The sequence below is a fragment of the Peromyscus leucopus genome, chromosome 4 (genome assembly GCF_004664715.2).
Source record: "Peromyscus leucopus breed LL Stock chromosome 4, UCI_PerLeu_2.1, whole genome shotgun sequence".
Taxonomy (NCBI): domain Eukaryota; kingdom Metazoa; phylum Chordata; class Mammalia; order Rodentia; family Cricetidae; genus Peromyscus; species Peromyscus leucopus.
Genome location: NC_051066.1, coordinates 2108847 through 2130648, shown reverse-complemented (window position 1 = coordinate 2130648; position 21802 = coordinate 2108847). Strand labels below are relative to the sequence as shown.

General features: G+C 38.4%; 1 protein-coding gene across 1 annotated transcript in view; it reads left to right on the top strand.

Annotated features, from left to right (window-relative positions):
- Rabgap1 (RAB GTPase activating protein 1) overlaps positions 1 to 21802 on the top strand; it is a 99557-nt gene that overhangs the window by 6105 nt on the left and 71650 nt on the right. The window contains exons 4-9 of the mRNA XM_028887929.2: positions 2210 to 2384; positions 3491 to 3648; positions 6469 to 6579; positions 7132 to 7198; positions 7577 to 7679; positions 14058 to 14227. Coding sequence (XP_028743762.1) covers positions 2210 to 2384; positions 3491 to 3648; positions 6469 to 6579; positions 7132 to 7198; positions 7577 to 7679; positions 14058 to 14227 — 784 coding nt within the window. The remainder of the gene's footprint in view (positions 1 to 2209; positions 2385 to 3490; positions 3649 to 6468; positions 6580 to 7131; positions 7199 to 7576; positions 7680 to 14057; positions 14228 to 21802) is intronic.

Below are 21802 nucleotides of genomic sequence, written 5' to 3'. Positions count from 1 at the left end.
ATCAGTCTTTGTGAATATATGTGTGCTCACCTTTGTATTGGGATAACAGAACCCTAGAGAAATGATTTAAAAAGGAAGTACTCATTTTGGCAAGTGGTTTCAGAGGTTTCAGTCCAAGGTCAGCTTCCCAGTGTCTCTAGGCCTGGTAAGATAATATATATCACAGCAAAAGGCCTTGGTAGAGGAAGGCTTCGTACCTCATGGCAGTCATTCTTCATTTGCTTTTATATTGTGAACCTTTTAACATGTCAGCAGTTTTGCTTAAGTTTTATTTATGATGGTACATAAACAGATTAGTAACCATTTCTTTTTTAAAATTTTTTATTTATTTATTTATCTGGTGCCCTAGAACTAGAATTACAGGCATTTGTGAGCTTCCATGTGGGTGCTGGGAATTGAACTCAGGACCTCTGGAAGAGCAGCCAATGCTCTTAACTCCTGAGCCATCTCTCCAGCCCAACTATTTCTTCTTATTTTCTTTCCTTTTTTTTTTTTCTTTTTTTCCCCTTTGGTCTTTAGAGACAAGGTTTCTTTGTGTTAACAGTCCAGGCTGTCCCCGAACTCACTGAGAGCTGCCTGCCTCTGCCTCCCAAGTGCTGGGATTAAAGGTGTGTGCCATCACTGCCTGGCCAGCCTAACTATTTCTAATGTTAGACATTTTAAGGGGTTTTTCTTTTAATGAGAAAAGTACTGATATTATCAGTTATTGTATAGGTATCTGAGTGCTTTATAAGTGGGTGGGCAATTGGCTGGATCTTTATTTCCTTAGAATACATTACTGATACATTCACTGGCTCAGAAGTTTCCCCATTGTTACTGCTTTTGTTAGTTTAGAAATAGTTGATCCATTTTATACTTTGAGAAGAGCTTTCTGTATTTTACAGTACCCTTAGAAACATGCTGGGTTTTCATAGTAGCAGCATAGCAGCTATATCTGGAAAGTAGTGTAGCAGAAGTTTTTCCGGTCCTACTCAGCTCCACCGTCCCATATCCACTTATAAAATAATCACTCAGAGGCTTATATTAATTACCAACTATATGGCCTATGGCAGGGTTTTTGCTAGCTAGTTCTTTCATCTTAAATTAACCCATTTCTATTTATCTATGTATCACCACATGTTCTGTGACTTTACCTGTGTCCCATTACATTTTGCTCCTTGGACGGCAGTTTGGCATCTCCCCTTGCTCTCCTATCTCCTTTCATTATCTCTCTTGGATTTTCCCAGCTGGCTCCATCCTACCCTGCCATAGGCCAGTGCAGCTTTATTTATCAACCAGTTAGAGCAACACATATTCACAGCATACAGAAAGACATCCCACAGCAGTAGGAAGCTAAATAGTTAATCTGAACATGTAATTTGTCTCTGAGCATCAGTTTCAAAATCTCAAATTCTAATTTTAATTGATTACTTTTAATGTGCATTTCAAAGTGAATGCTTATTCTAACAACTGAAATTATACTTTGTTCTATATTTTCCTTTTGTAAGGAAATGAGAAAACATATCTATCTTACCCCACATTCTCAGTGCCTTTGTGAAAATGTCTTTAACCTGGGTTAGAGCCCCTTTTGGGTTCTTCCATTTTGAACCAGGCTCCTAGGACATTTTCCCATTGATGGCTTTGCCCTGTAGTTCCTTCTTGACTTTCATAACTGTCTTTAGTCCTTTAACAGAGTCTAAAACATTGTAGCTATCACATAAATACTTGTGGAGTTAGTAGATTTGATTGAATGGTGTTTTTTTTATGTGTATTAACTATCATCTTTTGGATTTAATGTGTGTTTTTTTTGAACACTGGTTTTTGTGTTCAGTCATGCACTGTGATTTTTTTTTTAACTTTTATAAACAGAACATTCTTTTAAGAAGATAACCAGATACAAAGGTTTCACAGTCTGTTTAGTTAGTCTTAATTTATGTACTTGTTTTTTCTTTATTTTAGTTGCAGGCTATGAGAGTCATGTTTGCTGATGTTGATACCTTTCTATAGGCCTCTCCCAAACATACAAGTCTCAAACTGGGTACCATGGAATTATATGATCAATATCTTCAGCATCCGTATGTGACTTACATATCACAATTCAACATTAGCATGGCTAGCATACTAAAAGTGGCTTATGTGATCATCTTTCTGGATAGATGTCTTGAATCCTAATATAAATACAGTACAAGTTGCTCATAAGTAATCTTTTTTTTTTTTTTTGTCTGAACAGACTTTTAGATCCTCAGATCAACACTGAAATAGCTAACTACCCTATCTACAAGATCCTCTTCTGTGTCAGAGGGCATGATGGGACTCCTGAGAGTGACTGTTTTGCATTCACTGAAAGTCACTATAATGCAGAGCTTTTCAGGATACATGTCTTTCGCTGTGAAATACAAGAAGCCGTAAGTCTTTCTAAGAGAACTACAGATGAGATTTCACCATTGTCTCTGTTCCTGCAAGTTCTACAGGACAGGGAGATGCACAGTGGGTAAAATGCTTTCTGCACAATCAGTCATGAGGACCTGAGTCCATCCTCTGCATAGGTGGATCCTGGGGCTTGACAGCTAGCCATTCTAGTCTAAACAAGAGTTCCAGGTTCAATGAGAGACTCTTCTCCAAAAATTGAGAATAACCACAGACCTATGCACACACCAGTGAGCACACCCGTGAACTTTCACATACAGTGCTGTAAGAGGCCTGTTGGTGATAGGTTGATAGGGTAAGAATGTGGATCTAATCCAGACAGTGACACATTTGCAAGCTGTTCTGTTGTAAGTGGGTCCTAAACTTGTTAGAGCCATGCTTGTTATTAAAAGTATATTTACATACACTTTTTTCAGTTAGGCTTTTTTAAGTGTGTGTGTGTGTGTGTGTGTGTGTGTGTGTGTGTGTGTGTGTGTGTGTGTGTTTTAACTATCTCTGTTTTTTAAAAATCTCTCTGATGATTTTGTTTTAAAAACCTAACATTAGATAATTAACTGAAAAGGGTAGGTCAGGGAAAGACCAGTAATTACCTTCTCCCAAGCAAACAAACATTTACCCTCAAAAATAAGTAATTTCTATTTATTTTATATATTTATTATGATCACATTTCTGTACATGTTAAGTGTGGAATTCAGTTGACAACTTTGTGCATTGGTCCTCTCCTTACAGATCTGGCTCTGATTATTAGGCTGGCACATAAAGTCCCTTCATCTGCTTTGTCACCTCATCACCCCCAGAAGGGCTTTGTGTAAAGTTCAGACCTCCTCAGAGGACGCCTGATTGGTTTCTACTACTACCCAGATCAAGTTACAGAGCATGCCCAGCATTTGGGAATGATCCCTTTTGTTACACCCCTGTCACCCCAAAAAACCTAGCTGCTATTCTGAGCCATATCCCTGAAAGTTGATTATGCTTGTTTCATGTAAAGGATATTGTGTGACAAATGCTTTTGTGAGTCAGTGGTGGGAGAGAGTGTTTTCTGTCTTAACAATAACATCCAATCTCCTGACGTGTCTGCTTTTAGGTAAGCCGGATACTTTACAGTTTTGCCACTGCCTTCCGCCGTACTGCCAAGCAGACCCCACTCTCAGCCACTGCCATGCCGCAGACTCCGGACAGTGACATCTTTACCTTCTCTGTGTCTTTAGAAATAAAAGAAGATGATGGTAAAGGTTATTTTAGGTAGAGCATCTCACCTTATTTATTTTGTGAATTTATTTAGTACACTATTATCTGTGGTACATAAGAAACTTGTAGCTGGAAGGTTTCCTGTGTCCTGCCTGGATCGCAGTCAGGACAAATCTCTCTCAACCACTGGTCCCACAGCCGCTGGGACCCAAGTAAACACACAGGGGCTTATATTATTTATGAACTGCTTGGCCATTAGCTCAGGCTTATTACTGACTAGCTCTTACACTTAAATTAACCCATAATTCTTACCTATGTTTAGCCACATGACTTGGTACCTTTCTCAGTTCTGCCTTGTCATCTTGCTTCCTCTGTGTCTAGCTGGGACTCCTTACTTTGCCTTCCTCTTCCCAGAATTCTCCTTGTCTGCTTGCCCCACCTATACTTCCTGCCGGGCTACTGGCCAATCAGTGTTTTACTTATCAACCAATCAGAGAAACACATATTCACAGCATAAAGAATGACATTGCCCCATCATTTCCCCTTTTCTGTCTAAACAAAAGGAAGGTTTGAACTTTAACCTAGTAAAATTATATATATCAAGCAAGAATTACAGTTACAATATCTACTCTATTTGTATTTTGTAAAATTAAAGAAAATATCTATCCTATATTTGTGAGTCTAAAGCTTCATGTCTAATTTATCTTTTATCATAACCAAGGAAAATTATAACTATCTAGTCTTCAACTACATCAAAGACTTCAGAAGGATATAATATTACCTAAGTAAACATAAAGAGCAATTTAAGTAACTTCCAAAAATTTTAGAATGACAGAGACAGCTTGCTGCTTGGACAGTCACCCAAAGTTCTTCAATGTTGGGGCTTCCATTTTTCAGCCTACAGGCCTCGAGTCTCTCGGTCACTTCTATCTCTGTCCTGTAGAATGTCTGGCAGTTTCTTTTGTGAAGCAGGAACCTGAAGGAACATCTTGCCTTGCAAAGTTCAGTGGTCACCTTCCTATGGGTCCTGCATGTCCAGTTGATACATTTTGTCAAGCAGTCCAGGCAAGAACAGTTTCTTGCCCAAATGGCTATTTTGCCAAGAAGATAAATTCCATATGGAGTGTCTTTGACGCCCACCTTTCTCTTTGAACTAAATTGCTGCTGCCAGGAACAGAGGTGTCTCACTGTCCAGAAAGTCTTAAGTTTTTAAAACATTTTAAATTCCATATTCTGTAGGTCTTTGAAGTATTTGAAGATTACCTACCTAATTGAATTATATCTATGTATACCTAGAAAACTTAACTAACATGACTATAAGTGTGATTATCATAGATGACTAATTATTAATCGGTATTTTTTAATTGTGGCCATTTTGCAGTTCTTTGCCTCTCATGTCTGTAGTTTCCTTGTAAAGTACACTGGCCAGACTCAGATTCTTTCTGTCTAAAGTGATGGTTTCTTCATATAGCTCACATCAGAAAATGAATGCTCATAATTAATAGTTGCATGCACAAATCTCTTCTGTGATGTCTCATAAAATGGTTAAAATCAAATTATGAGGAAAATGCACGTGGCTGACTGGTTTTGTCTGAAACTGTTGTGTCTCTGTACTTTTCATGACATCTGGTAGAAATGACAATTTCATTTAACAAAAATACATCTTACATTGTTGTAATTACAAAGTAGCTTATAAAAGTTTACTCCTGGAAAACTTTCAAAACGATTGGTTGGTTGGCTAGCTGGTTCGTTGGTTTCTTGATTGATTGATGGATTGATTTGTTCTCATTTAACCTTCTGAGCAACTCAGATGAAATTGCGCGTCAGCCTCCCAAGTCTTGATCTTAGTTCCATAAGTTGTACAGTGGGAATTGAATGTAAAGTTTCGTTTGGGTAACATAGTCACAGGACAAGAAAGCCCCCGGTGTTCAGTTAAGTGATTTCCTACTAACTATACTGTCCATCTGCTTCCTGTAATGTATCCATTTGGTTAGTAACCTCAGAGACATTCTGTATGTACTGAGGCATGTCGTTCCAGGGCATATTAGGCAAGCACTCTACTGCTGAGCTGTATCTTACACAGCCTATTAGTGTTTCAAATTGCTGAGAGAGAGTATATTTGCTTACACTTAACCATCCTTAGACCATTAGAGACTAAGGTACATATAAGGGCAATTGAAAATTTGAGGCCTGTCTGCCAGAAATATTTAACAGATTGGAATGCAAAATATTTCCTTGAACATGGTTGTCATTTCTAAACTCTTTTGCTGGAATTTTTTGCTTTGTAATGAAAAGTGTTACAAAATATTGGATTGGCAAATACACAAATGCACATACATAAATACTACCTAAGTAGTATTTAGGTGATGAATACCTACCAGTTTTCAGCTACTCAATGTATTTTATCTACCAGTAGTTCCGTTGCCATTCGATAGTATTTTAAAGCAATAAGGTAGTTTAGACTTGCTCCCCAAAGGTGAGTTGCCACTGCTGCTGTCACCTGGGAGGACAGTGCAGCTAGAGAGTATGTGGGAGATTAGGTCATTGTTCTGGTAAAGAGGCATTTTAAGACTATTTTAATCTCTCTTAAGCTGGCATTTGTTAGCTAATCATTTTAATAACAGCAGCATTAGTATTGAGACCATAAGGTTATCACTACCTAAGGACAATAACTCGTCATGGTTAGACAATAATAATAATAAACTAGTTACCCTTTTTTCAATTTTGTTATTCATACTCACTTCTATTTTCTTTTTTGCTACTACTAATAAACCAGACAGAAAAGAATCAGAAATTTGAGATCTTTAAAATAATTGTTATGGTTTCTGACAGGAAAATTGTTTGCGACATTAATGAAATGTGTTGACCTTACAGTGCTGTTCCCAAGGACAAGGACAGGCAGTGCTTTAAACTTCGACAGGGAATAGATAAGAAGATTGTCATCTGTGTGCAGCAAACAGCTAACAAAGAACTTGCTATTGAAAGGTAAACATTTCTCTGTATGTTTATCTTAAATATGAATTTTGGCTTTTTATCTAGTGAAATAGTCATACACTGTATTAAAAATTCATTTGCAAAGTATTTTGACTTATTGGTAATTCTTTTTTGGTTTTTCAAGACAGGGTTTCTCTGTGTAGTTCTGGCTGTCCTGGAACTCGCTTTGTAGACCAGGCTGGCCTCGAATTACAGAGATCCACACTCCTCTGCCTCCTAGTGCTGGATTTAAAAGAGTGTGCCACCCTGCCCAACTCTTGGTAATTCTTTTGTACTTATTGTAGTGAGTGTTTCATTACTCTGAAATCACTCTTATAAATCTTCAGTTAATAGTGCTAATCTCCAGTAAATGGTAATAAAAGACAAATAAAGATGTCTCAATAAGAGACATCTTTAGCTCAGGTAAAGATGATGATTGTATTTTATTAGAATGCCCCTTTTCCACCCATAAGAAAATAATTTTTAAGTGACATAACTTAAAATATATGTGTATGCTGTTTGTTTTATCACAAGTTTATGTCAGTTCTTTTTTTTTTTCCCCAGGTGCTTTGGCCTTCTTCTTAGCCCAGGAAAAGATGTCCGAAATAGCGATATGCATTTGTTGGACTTGGTAAGGTTCTTGTTGTGTGTTGTTTTGGCGGTTGGTTTTATTAGCAGGTTACAAACTATTTCTGTTTCATTAATGTATCCGTTTACTTTATCACATTAGACTCAAAACATGTTTATTGTGGGATGTGGAAGAGATCATAAGCTGCTGTAGTTCAGGGTAACTCAAAATGTACAATTTTTGCAGTACTTTAGATTCCTGTATGGTTTTAGTATATAATTTGGAGACTTTTTCATTGAGTATCAAATATACATAAACTCTTAAAAATCAGTACAGTCCTTACCAAAATTATGTATTTTGAGATTCCTGGTTTTTTTTAAAAGCCTCAAGATGAGGATTAGCCCACTTTTATATTAAGGTTAATTTTACTCTTTTCTTTAGGAGTCTATGGGCAAAAGTTCAGATGGAAAGTCATATGTTATTACTGGAAGCTGGAATCCAAAGTCCCCACATTTTCAAGTTGTGAATGAAGAAACTCCTAAAGGTGGTGCAGTTTTAAGACTTACTTATTCCTACTTTACATGTATGGGTGTTTTGGCTACATGTATATCTGTATAACACATTCATACCTGATGCAGTCAGAGGTCAGAGAGGATGTCAAATCTCTTGAAACTGTAGATAATTACAGATAATTATGGGCTGCACTCTCGGTGGTGGGAACTAAACCTGGCTCCTCCCAAAGAGCAGCAAGTGCTCTTGACCACTGAGCCATTGGTCCAGACCACAGGTGACACTCCTTTTGTACTTGTTTGGGTTTTGTGGTTTTGTTTTGTTTTGTTTTGAAGACAGGGTTTCTCTGCTTATTTTTGGAGCCTGTCCTGAAACTCACTCTGTAGACCAGGCTGGCCTGGAACTCACAGAGATCCACCTGCCTCTGCCTCCTGAATGCTGGGATTAAAGGTGTGTGTCACCACCGCCCAGCAGGGTTTTAGGTTTTTAAGACGTGGACTCTGTGTAGTCCTGACTGTTCTGGAACTTGCTATGTAGACCAGGCTTATCTTAAACTCAAAGAAATCCTCTTGCCTGGCCTCCCAAGTGCTTAGATTAATGGTGCACACCGCCACACCTGGCTTGATGATAGAGATTTTTAACATACACATTATTAGGAAACTTTGGTGAAACAAATAATTTGAATAATTCTCGAGTTTCTTTTTAAATTTAACCTAAAAACAATATCACTTTTGCTTATTTATTTTCTTTTCCTTCCCTTCTCATTTTTCCTTCCATTTTATCATTACACGTACGTAAGTGAGCTAGGCAGTGGTGGCGCGCACCTTTAATCCCAGCATTCTGGAGGTAGCAACAAGCAGATAGCTGTGAAATTGAGGCCAGCTAGGGCAACATAGTAACAACCTCTTTTGGGTTTTTTTTTTTTTTTGTTTGGTTGGTTTTTTATTTAATTAACTTTTTTTCATTTATTTTACATACTGACCACAGTTTCCCCTCCCTCCTCTTCTCCCATTCCCTCCTCCCACTTCCATCTACCCCCTCCCCATCCACCCCTCCTCCATCTTCATTCAGAAAGAGGCAGGCCTCCCATGGGCTTGAACATAGCATGGCACATCAAGTTGAGGCTGGACTGAGCTCCTCACCCTGCAGCAAGGCTGGGCGAGGTAATCAGCATGGGGAACAGGTTCCCAAAAGCCAGTTAAGCACCAGGGACAGGTCCTGATCTCACTGCTTGGGGCTTACAAACAGACCAAGCTATGCAACAGTCACACACATGTAGAGGGCCTAGGTCGGTCCCATGCAGTCTCTCTAACTATTGGTCCAGAGTCCATGAAATTCCACAAGCTCAGGTGAGCTGTCTCTTTGGGTTCCCCCATCATGACCTTGATCCCCCTGGCTCATACAATCCCTCCTTCATTTCTTCATCAGGACTTTCGCAGCTTGGCCTAGTGCTTACCTGTGGATCTCTGCATCTACTTTCATCAGTTACTGGATAAAGGCTCTGTGATGACAGTTAGGGTCGTCACCAATCTGATTACAGTAGGTGACCAGTTCAGGCACTCTCTCCACTATTTTTAGAAGTTTTATCTAGGGTCGTCTTTGTGGATTCCTGTGGGTCTCCCTGGTACCAGGATTCTCCCTAACTTCAAAATGGGCTCCCCATCAAGATGTCTCTTTCCTTACTCTACTCCTCCATCCCGACCCTAACCTGCCTCCCATACCTGCACCCAACCCACCCAACCTGTTTCCTCAAGTTTCCATCCCTCTGTTTCCCCCACCCCTTTTACCCAGGAAATCTCTTCCCAGGGAAATCTAAGCATCCCTCTTTGGGTCCTTTTTGTTATATAGCCTCTCTGGGGCTGTGGATTGTAGGTTGGTTATCCTATATTTTACTCCTAATATCCTAATATGAGTGAGTACATACCATGGTTGTCTTTCTGGGTCTGGGTTACTTCACTCAGAATGATTTTTTTTTCTAGTTCCATCCATTTGCCTGCATGAGGTCATTGTTTCTTACAGCTAAGTAATACTCCATTGTGTAAATGTATCACATTTTCTTTATCCATTCTTTGGTTGAGGGCCATCTAGGTTGTTTCCATGTTCTATTATGAATAATGCTGCTGTGAACATAGTTGAGCATGTGTCCTTTATAGTATGATTGAGTATCCTTTAGGTATATGTCCAAGAGTGGTATAGCTGTGTCTTGAGGTAGGTTGATTCCCAATTTTCAGAGAAATGCCATACTGATTTCCAAAGTGGCTATACAAGTTTGCACTCTTAGCAGCAGTGGAGGAATGTTCCTCTTATTCCACATTCTCTCCAACATAAGCTGTCATCAATGTTTTTGATTTTAGCTATTCTGACAGGTGTAAATAGGATAGTATCTCAGATTCATTTTGATTTGCATTTTTCTGATGACTAAGGATATTGAACAATTCTTTAAGTGTATTTCAGCCATTTGAGATTCTTATGTTGAGAATTCTGTTTGGATCTATACCCCATTTTTAAATTGGATTATTTGATATTTTGATGTCTAGTTTCTTGAGGGTTTTTTTTTTTTTTTTTTTTTAATGTATTTTGGAGATCAGTCCTCTGTTAGATGTGGGGTTGGTGAAGATCTTTTCCCATTCTGTAGGCTGTTGTTTTGTCTTATTGACCGTGTCCTTTGCCCTTCAAAAGCTTCTCAGTTTCAGGTGGTCCCATTTATTAATTGTTGATCTCAGTGTCTATGCTACTGATTTTATATTCAGGAAGTGGCCTCCTGTGCTAATACATTCAAGGCTACTTCCTACTTTCTCTTCTATCAGGTTCAATGTATCTGGATTTATGTTGAGGTCTTTGAGCCACTTGGACTTGAGTTTTATACAGGGCTATAGATATGGATATTTTTGCATTTTTCTGCATGCCGACATCCACATTATGCCAGCACCATTTGTTGAAGATGCTTTCTTTTTTCCACTGTATAATTTTGGCATCTTTATCAAAAATCAGGTGTTCATATGTGTGTCAATTTTTGTCAGGGTCTTTGATTTGATTCCCTTGATCCGCATGTCTGTTTTTATGCCAATACCAAGCTATTTTTATTACTACCGCTATAGTAGAGCTTGAAGTCAGGGATGGTGATGCCTCCACAAGTTCCTTTATTGTACAGGACTGTTTTAACTATCCTGGGTTTTTCTTTTCTTTTTTTTTTTTCAGAGCTGAGGACCAAACCTAGGGTCTTGTGCTTGCTAGGCAAGTCCTCTACCACTGAGCTAAATCCCCAACCCCCAGGTTTTTCTTAAACAATTTACTTATTTTTATTTTATGTGCATTGGTGTTTTGCCTACATGTATGTCTATGTGAGGGTGCCCGATCCCCCTCGCCCCTTTTTTTTCACCTCCGGATCCTCTTAAACTGGAGTTATAGACAGTTGTGAGCTGCCATGTGGGTGCTGGGAATTGAACCTTGGTCCTCTGGAAGAGCAGCCAGTGATTCAAACCTCTGAACCATTTCTCTAGCCCCTATTTTTGGTTTTTTGTTTTTCCATATGAAGTTGAGTATTGTTCTTTCAAGGTCAGTGAAGAATTGTGTTGGGATTTTTATAGGGATTGCATTGAATCTGAAGGTTGCTTTTGGTAAGATTGCCATTTTTGTTATGTTAATGCTATCCATGAGCATGGGAGATAGATCTTTCCATTTTCTGCTATCTTCTTCAACTTCTTTCTTCAAAGACTTAAAGTTCTTGTCATGCAGGTCTTTCACTTGTTTCATTAGGGTTACCCCAAGATATATTATTTTTGGCTATTGTAAAGAGTATTGTTTCTCTGATTTCTTTCTTGGCTCATTTATCATTTGTATATAGGAGGGCTACTAATTTTGAGTTAATATTGTATCCCACTACATTATTGAAGGTGTTTATTAGTTGTAGAAATTTCCTGGTAGAAATTTTGGGGTCACTTATGTAGACCATCGTACCGTCTGCAAATAACAAATGTTTGACTTCTTCCTTTCCAGTTTGTATTCCCTTGATCTCCTTTTGTTGTCTTACTGCTTTAGCTAGAACTTTTGAGTACTATATTGAATAGATATGAAGAGAGTGGACAGCCTTGTCTTGTTCCTGATTTTATGGGGGATTGTTTTGAGTTTCTCTCCATTTAATTTGATGTTGGCTTGCTGTATATTACTTTTATTATGTTTAGGTATGTTCCTTGTATTCCTGATCTCTCTAGGACCTTTATCATGAAGGCGTGTTGGATTTTGTCAAAGGCTTTTTCAGCATCTAAAGAGATGAACATGTGGTTTTTTTCTTTGTTTATTTATATGGTTGATTATGTTGACAGCTTTTCATATGTTGAACCATCCTGCATCTCTGGGATGAAGCCTACTTGATCATGGTGGATGATTTTTTTAATGTGTTCTTAGATTTGATTTGCCAGTATTTATTGAGTGTTTTTGCATCAATGTTCATGAATGAAATTGGTCTGTAATTCTCTTTCTTTGTTGCATCTTTCTATGGTTTGGGTATCATGGTTGGGAGACTTTTAATGGCTGCTTCTATTTCCTAGGAGTTATAGTTCTATTTAAATTATTTATCTGGGCTTGATTTAGTTTGGGTATGTGGTACCTATCAAGAAAATTGTATATTTCTTTCAGATTTTCCAATTTTGTGGAGTACAGGTTTTTGAAGTAAGACCTGATGATTCTCTGGATTTCCTCAATATCTGTTGTTATATCTCCCTTTTCATTTCTGATTTTGTTAATTTGGGTATTCTCTCTCTGTCTTTTGGTTACTTTGGATAAGGGTTTGGCTATCTTGTTAATTTTCTCAAAGAAACAATTCTTTATTTTATTGATTCTTTGTATTGCTCTCTTTGTTTCTAATTTATTGATTTCAGCCTTGAGTTTGATTATTTCCTGTTGTCTGCTCCTCCTGAGTGAGTTAGTTTCTTTTTTTCTTTTTGTTCTAGAGCTTTCAGGTGTGCTGTTAAGTTGCTAGTGTAAGATTTCTCCAATTTCTTCTTTTTTTTTAGTTTTTCGAGCCGGGGTTTCTCTATGTGGTTTTGGTGCCTGTCCTGGATCTCACTCTGTAGATCAGACTGGCCTCGAACTCACAGAGATTTACCTGGCTCTGCCTCCTGAGTGCTGGGATTAAATGTGTGTGCCACCGCCTCCAGCTTCTCCAACTTCTTTATCTAGGCACTTAGTGCTATACTTTCCTCTTAGCACTGCTTTCATAATGTCCCATAAGTTTGGGTATGTTGTGCTTTCATTTTCATTGATTCTAGGAAGTCTTCAATTTTTTATTTCTTCCTTGACCCAGTGGTGATTCGGTTGAGTATTATTGAGTTTCCATGAGTTTGTAGGCTTTCTGTAATGTGTGTTGTTGTTGAACTCCAACTTTAACTCATGCTGATCTGTTAAGATACAGGGGGGTTATTCCAATTTTTTTTAAATCTGTTTAGACTTGCTTTGTGAGTGAGTATGTGGTCAAATTGAGAAAGGTTCCATGAGGTGCTGAGAAGAAGGTATATTCTTCTTTGTTTGAGTGGAATGTTCTGTAGGTATCTTTTAAGTCTATTTGAGTCATAACATCTGTTAGTTCCCTTATTTCTCTGTTAAGTTTCTGCTTGGCAGACCTGTCCATTGGTGAGAGTGGGGTGTTGAAGTCTCCCACTGTTAACATGTGAGGTTTGATATGTGATTTAAGCTTTAGTAGTGTTTCTTTTACAAATGTGTGTGCCCTTTTATTTGGAACACACATGTTCAGAATTGAGATTTCATCATGATGGGTTTTTCCTGTGATGAATATGAAATGTCCTTCTCCATCTCTTTTGATTAATTTTAGTTTGAAGTCTATTTTGTTAGATATTAGGATAGCTACACCAGTTTGCTTCTTAGGTCCACTTGATTGGAAAATCTTTTCCCAACCCTTTACTCTGAGGATATGTCTGTCTTTGAAGTTGAGGTGTTTTTCTTGTAGGCAGCAGCAGGATGGATCATGTTTTCATGTCCATTCTGTTAGTCTGTGTCTTTTTATAGGTGAATTGTGTCCATTAATATTAAGAGATATTAACGACAGTGATTGTTAATTCCTGGTTTTTTTTTTTTTTTTGGTATTGGACACCTGTTGTTATTTTTTTTTTAAGCCATTATTAACCAAATTTAAAATTTGAGACTGTAAAGGGTATGTGAAGGAGACTTAAGAGATATGTAGCACTTTGGCAGACACAGTCTGACTGTAACTTTTTCTGCTGGACTGTTGCCCCCTCTCATTGTACTTCTGCGACGCTGCCCAGGATCAGAATTCTGATGTGATGGTTGACCCTAAGATATCTGGAATACTTATAATTAAAACCAGTTACTTCTTCAGTGACTACATGAGCAAATATATTTCCACCTTTATTTCTTTCTTGTTTCTCTCCCTTTCTAGATAAAGTGCTGTTCATGACAACAGCTGTGGATCTGGTGATAACAGAGGTACAGGAGCCTGTTCGATTTCTCCTGGAGACGAAAGTTCGAGTTTGTTCACCTAATGAAAGGTTGTTTTGGCCCTTCAGCAAACGCAGCACTACTGAGAACTTCTTTCTGAAACTAAAGCAGGTACTTTGTCTCCTAGCTATTAAGAAAGTAGGATCACACCTCATGCTGATTGATCATTTATCGTTAGGTCTTTCAAAACAGTCATATGCCTTTTAAATGTATTAAAAGAACCATAATCTCTTAACTTCCGCTCACCTGCTGTAATTCTATACTCTTCCTTTTGTGACGATCCAGGGATCCATTTGTCCTCATCCAAAGGACATTCAGCATCTCTTGAATACATGTCCTTGTGCTTGTCTTTGTAAAATCATCTTCACTGCTCCTCTTCTAGTGTGCGGTTTTCACTGGCTAGAGGGCTCATCTTCCTCAGTCCACTACTGTGTCTGATGAAGGAATTTTTTATTTTTAGTTTTGAACATACATTTTTCATTTCTGGAATGTCTAGCTAGTTCTTTGGTGTGTTTTTCTTTTGTTTTAGTGGTTTTATTTTACCCTGAGAGTTTATTTGTTCTTTTTTGAGTATATTTTCTTTGAAACGCTTGCATAATATATTATCACTCCTTCAGAAATTACTGAATGATCTTAAGGAATGGTGAGTAATATCTTCCTCTTTATTTGTCTGTGTTGTAATTTCAGATTAATTATTTTTTATTTTTCTATTTTTCTTTTTTTTCCCAGAGCTGAAGACGGAACCCAGGCCTTGCACTTGCTAGGCAAGCACTCAACCACTGAGCTAAATCCCCAACCCAGTTTTTTTTTTTCTTTTTTGGTTTTTCGAGACAGGGTTTCTCTGTGTAGCTTTGCGCCTTTCCTGGAACTCGCTTTGGAGATTATTAAGAAATTTTATATTCATTTTACATACCAACTACAGGTCCCCCTCTCATCCCTCCTCCTGCCCCCCAGCCTTTTCCCCCTATGCACCTCCCATTCCCACCTCCTCCAAGGCAAGGTCTCCCATAAGGAGTCAGAAGAGCCTGGTACATTCAATTGAGGCAGGTCCAAGCCTTTCCTCCCTGAGCCAAGGCTGGGCAAGGTGTCCCACCATAGCATTGGGCTTCAAAAAGCCTGCCCATTCACCAGGGACAGAGCTTGATCCCACTGCCAGCTCCCCTCCCCCCCCCCAAACAGTTCAAGCTATACAACTGTCTCACCTATCCAGAGGGCCTAGTCCAGTCCAGTCCACAGCTTTTGGTCCACAGTTCATGGGTTTCCACTAGTTTGCTTGGCCGTCTGTACGTTTTCCCATCATGATCTCGATATCCCTCACTCATAGAATCCCTCTTCTCTCTCATTGATTGGACTCCTGGAGCTCGGCCTGGCGCCCGGCCGTGAATCTCTGCATCTGCTTCTTGCTTTTTCTTAGATGGCAGTTAACTTTGACAAGAGTCACTTGTTTTTCCTGTGATGGCAGTAGGTAAATATGGTATGTTCTTTAGCCTTCCTTGGCTCTCAATTTTCCCACGCATAGTGGTCCTTATTTTTAATCTCTTCATGGCTGCTTCTGCCATTGCAGCTGTCTCCTTGTCCCCTCCCTCTCGTTCTTCACATTCCTCCTGTCTTTCCTCTTCTCCTTTCTTCCTCCTTTATTATTCTTGTGGAGCAAGTAGTCTACCACTGACCTATACCATCAGCCTCTGTCTCCCCTATACTTTGCTATTCCAAATGTCTTGGAAGAAGTCATGGTCCCTGTTGACCTAAATTGCTAATCTGAGTTCTCATCTCTTTTTACCTTTCTGCAGCATTTGACACAGATGATCTCTTCTTTCTCCTTAAATACCTATTCCTCACTTCATTTGTAGGACATCTCCAACTTACCCTCACCCTCAAATACTCTACTTATCTGCCTTTAGTGTTGCAGTTTATGGCCTTTACCTAAATGTTTCTTAGTCCAAGAATTGTACGCTTTTATTCCTTGTGCTCCATATCCAGTGTTTGTGGAATCTGTTGACTCTCTGCACCTTATGTTAGCCGTCATTCATTGCCATCACTTTTCATCTATATTATGCTAACAACTCTTTTGTCATCTCTTTGTTTCCATCTTTGTCCCCTGTAGTCTGTTTTAAACATACCTGCTTTAGGTCAGATCATATAATTTTTTTTTTCCTATTTCAAACTCTATCCTTATTTTTTTAAAGCCAAAATTCTTTCTTTTCTTTTTCTTTTCTTTTAAAGCCAAAATCCTTATCAGACTGTAATCAATGGACTACCTTCTAGGTCCCAGTAGATATGTCTTTCTCATCGTTTTCTTGGCACACTGCTCTAGGCACATTCTTAAGGGCTCAGTCGTCAGCTTTTCCTTATCAACTACTCCTTGGAGTACTTTCCCCTGGCTCTTAGTGGCTAATGCTCATCTCCTCATCCTGTGAGCACTCAGATTCACTCAAATACTCACCCTGAGTACCCAGTTAATTTGCCTACTCTTATGCTGGTACTGCCAGTGTCTAGCAACACAGAGGTGTGTGTGTGTGTCTGTGTGTGTGTGTGTGTGTGTGTGTGTGTGTGTGTGAGAAAGAGAGAGAGATAACATGTATATAACTAGCTTTCATCTTTCCTGGTATACTATATACCATGTAATATATTATGGTTTTTAGCCATTCTATAATCTCTGCTAAGGCAATATTCACTGATTTATCCTGAAGACTTATAGTAGTTCTCAGTAGTTATTTTTATTTATTTTGGTATTTTTTGAATTGAATTTATGTACTTGTAACTTTGACTTTCTACTATACAAAATTAAATTATTATCAATGAAAGTATTATGTGTGGATTTTCTTTATATCCAGATTAGTTATGATGAGTACATTTAGTCAAAAACAAGCCGAGTCAGAGTAAGGGTTTCTTCCCAGCATTGTCTTAAGAGACAGAGTAACACTGAGTCTCTAGGATCAAGAAATTAGCATAAGATCAGCATCCTGGGTTTAACCAATGGCCAACTTTGACTTTGAGCAGATTTCTTCAACTGTGTGTCTCAAGTTTACTGACTTCTAAATTGGCCACAATAATAGAATCTTCCTCATCCTGTTACTGTGACATTAATGAGAAATCCTGTCAAGTTGGATTGAAAATTCTCAAGCCGGGCAGTGGTGGCGCATGCCTTTAGTCCCAGCACTCAGGAGGCAGAGGCAGGCGGATCTCTGTGAGTTAGAGGCCAGCCTGGGCTACCAAGTGAGTTCCAGGAAAGGCGCAAAGCTACACAGAGAAACCCTGTCTCGAAAAACAAAAAACAAAAAAAAGAAAGAAAATTCTCTCTGCCTTTTAGTTCAGAGGTACTATGACAAAATCAGAAAATCCTAAGTCATAAATGAGAACATTGTTTAACATTTATTTATTTATTTATTTATTTATTTATTTATTTATTTACTCATTTAGAAAGCCTCATTCAGTTAAGGGTGGCCTCGAACCCTCAATCCTTCCTCTGTTTTCTGAATGCTGAGAATTAAAGACCTATGCCACACTCAGCAACATTCATTGTTTAGATGGAACAGTAGCACCTAGGGAAGAACACTTCAAAAATTAAACCAATTCACAAGCATTACTGCACATTTAGGGAGTAAGGGGCAATAATTCTTTAAAATATATCTACAGTGGCTCTAGAAAGATGTCTCAGTGCTTAAGAGCAATGTCTGTACTTCCAGAGAACTTGGGTTCAATTCCTAGTACTCTCATGGTGGTTTACTACCATCTACAACTCCAGTTCCAGGGGATCTAACATCCTCTTTTGGTCTCTCAGCCACTTATGCACATGGTACATAGACATCCATGCAAGCAAAATACCCATATACATAAAGATAAATCATTTAAAAGTATCTAGTGCAAGAGGCAATAAATAATTTAATATTTAATTAATTAATAGAAACTAATTATATAATGTTATATAGTAAGAAAGAAACTTGTAAGTTTCTTTCACTAAAGTTGTAGTTTATTAGTCTTGTGTTAGAGGACATAAAAGAACTCCCCTGCTACTGGCATTTTTCTCGGAATTTCTTATTATCTTGGTTTAAGGACTGTGTGACCTACTAGGCTGGAGAAGGTAAGACTCATTTATTTTTAAAGACTGCGTGAGGGGTTGGGGATTTAGCTCAGTAGTAGAGCACTTGCCTAGCAAGCGCCAGGCCCTGGGTTCAATCCTCAGCTCTGAAAAAAAAAAAGAAAGAAAGACTGTGTGTGTTTTTAGGACTATTATGTTTCTAGTTGAGTATAAAATACCTCTTCATGGACATATTTGTTTTAATTCCATGAAAAGATTAAAATATATACCCTATGTTATTCTAGTACTTTTCACTTAACTTTTTAAGTTAGGCTATAAATGACGTATTCTTAGGCTAAATCAGCCAAAATTACACCTATGAAGTAGTTACTAGATTACTCTATGCTCCTCTGTTAAGGTTATAAACCAAACTTATGCTGAATTTCCCCTGTTTTCTTTGTGAAAAAATGGTATATACATGTAAAAGCTGAAAGGAGGGCAGTAACCTAATAATTTTCAATTTTATCTTTTATGGATAAGTCTTATTTTGTGTATGGGCCTGTGGATGTGGCAGAATGGGGAGTGGGAAAATGTAGGTAAAGAGTTGGGACATTCTGTTAGTTTTATGTAAAGTGTATTGAGTCTTTCTCTGTCCTATCTGCCAGCTCCAAAAAAAACTACACAGACACTTCTTATTTGTTATGAAAGCTCAGCCGATAGCTCAGGCTTGTTTCTCACTAGCTCATATAACTTAAATTAACCCATTTCTATTCATCTATGTGCTGCCACATGGCTTGTTATCTCATCACCTACATGCCATGCTTCCTCTGTGTCTCCTCGTGACTCTGTCTTCTTCCCAGCATTCTCTCTGCCCTGAAAATCCTGCCTAGCTATTGGCCATTCAGCTTTTTTATTAAACCAATCACAGTGACACAGCTTCACACTGTGTAAAGGAATATTCCATGACAGTAAAGTATAAAGTATTTAAATAATTTTTCATAGTTTTTTTTTCTTTTTTTGGTTTTTCGAGACAGGGTTTCTCTGTGTAGCTTTGCTCCTTTCCTGGAACTCACTTGGTAGCCCAGGCTGGCCTCTAACTCACAGAGATCCGCCTGCCTCTGCCTCCCGAGTGCTGGGATTAAAGCCAGGTGGTGGCGGTGGTGGCGGCGGCTGCTACACAGAGAAACCCTGTCTCGAAAAACGGAAAAAAAAAAAAAAAAAAAAAAAAAAAAAACAATTTTTCATAGTTTTAAGACACTTGCAAACAGTCTTAATCACACTCCTTATAACTTAGTAGCCTTCATTCATTCCTGTTATAAGTTTAGTGGCCAATTGCTGTCTGTCCTGTGTAACTTTCACAGCAATCCAGTGAGCTATTGTACTATTCTCACGGATGAGGAAACAGTTATCTAGAGATGTAAAATAGTATATTTTACAGAATGTGAACACAATGATGTTTTTGCCTTCTAAGTGCCAGCCACTATTCTTCCACAGAGACATGTTAGTTTCGTCTTTCTACTAAAAAGATTTTTTAGGATTTACTTAAATTAAGCAGTAATTTAAAGTTATAGTCCTTTTGACTTCTGCTCAGACAGATAAGAAAATAGAACTACCTAGCAGATTTTTTAAATATAGAATTTTTAAAAATACAGTCTTCCATTGGGTTGTTGGTTTTTTACTTTTTGTGGGCTTTTTTTTTTTGCACCATAAATATGAGGAAGCAATTATAGAAATGTTGGCGCACGCGTGCGTGTGCGTGTGTGTGTGTGTGTGTGTGTGTGTGTGTGTGTGTGTGTGTGTTCTGTATTTAAAACTTTCTTGTTTTTCTTTCACTAAAATTATCTGGTGATTCAGTAATTCCTTTTTAGGTTGGAAGCCTTCCCATCTGGGATTGTTTTATTAAGCTAGAATCATATTAGAAAAGAATCTTAAATTAGTAGGGAAAGAAAGACTGCATTCTTTAAGCTAAATGGTCAGATAACATTTACTAAAAAGGATCTAAATAATAAATATCCAATGGTGGCATAAAGTGAGTATAAACCAGATATTCTTGGCAGTATAAACTTGTGGGCCTAATCCTGCTAATTGTCCTCTCTGCTCCACACAGGGCTGTGGCCTGACACACATGCACATCACACATTCCCATAATAAATGAATAATCATAAGTTTTAAAGAGACAGAGAAAGGAGTTGAAGAGATGGGTCAGGGGTTAAGAGCACAGGTTGCTCTTAAAGATGTACCAGAGCTAACATTTGTAACTCCAGTTTCAGGGAATCCATCACCCTTTTCTGACTTCTGCAGGTAAAAAATTTTTAAAAAGTGAAAAGATAAATATTAAACTATAGAATTTGGGGGCTGGCAAGATACCTCATATTTGACTACTGAATGCCATGTAAAAAAGCCAAATGTGATCATATATGTCTGTAATCCCAGAACTCCCACAGCCAGAGGAGAGACAGAGACAGGAAATTAGTCCAGAAGCTGCAGGGGCAGCAGTGTGGCACAAACAACTAGATACCAGGATAGTAATTCCTCAGTGCTGCCCTTTGACGTCCACATGCATGCATGTTCACACTCACACATAGTAATAAATTACAGGCTTCTCACTGCCAAATAAGCTGTAAGGAATCTAATCTTGTATGTAATTGTTATTTTACAAATGAAGTTAATATTAGCTGAGAAACTTAAGTGATGCCACCAAAGTCATAGAGGTAATTAATTACTGTAACTAGAGCTGATAACCTGGGCCTTTTGTTCTCGTTTACTCTCTCTCTCTCTCTCTCTCTCTGTGTGTGTGTGTGTGTGTGTGTGTGTGTGTGTGTGTGTGTGTGTGTGTACATTGCATATGCAATAAATATCTACACATCTGCCAAATTTGGAGATTGAGGAGATGGTTTTGTGGGTAAGAGTGCCTACTGAACAAGCATGGGCATCTCAGTTGAATTCCTGTCACCCATGTAAATGGGTGGCTATGGCCCCACAATCCTAGAACCCAATTATTGAGGGGCCAAGGCAAGCCTGGCTGAGAAGGTGAGTTTCTAGTTCAGTGGATGATCCTGTTTCAAGGAAGTAAGGTGGAGAGGGATAGAGCAGTACAGCTATAAAGTCCTCTTCTGATCTCTGCATGTGCACTCTCTCTCTCTCTCTCTCTCCCTCCCCTCTCTCTCTCTCTCTCTCTCTCTCTCTCTCTCTCTCTCTCTCTCTCTCTCCCTCCTCTCTCTCTCTCTCTCTCTCTCTCTCTCTCTCTCTCTCTCACACACACACACACACACACACACACACACACTACACAGACACACACCACAGAATACTTCATAGATATACAGACACACATATAAAACAGACATACTACACAGTCATACATACCACTGAATACTACACACACATCACAGACACACATATACCACAGATGTACTACATAGACACACACCCACACCACAGACATACCACACAGCCACACATACACCACAGACACAGACATATATACTACATATTACATACATATGTACATCACAGACATACTATACACATAAAATAAAAAAATAATATCCCAACATTTTTTAAAAAATCTATTTTTAAAATGTTTATTTTATGTCTGTTGATGTTTGCCCTCATAGATGTCTGTATGCTACAGTATACCACTTGGGTGACTGGTGCCCAAAGAGGCC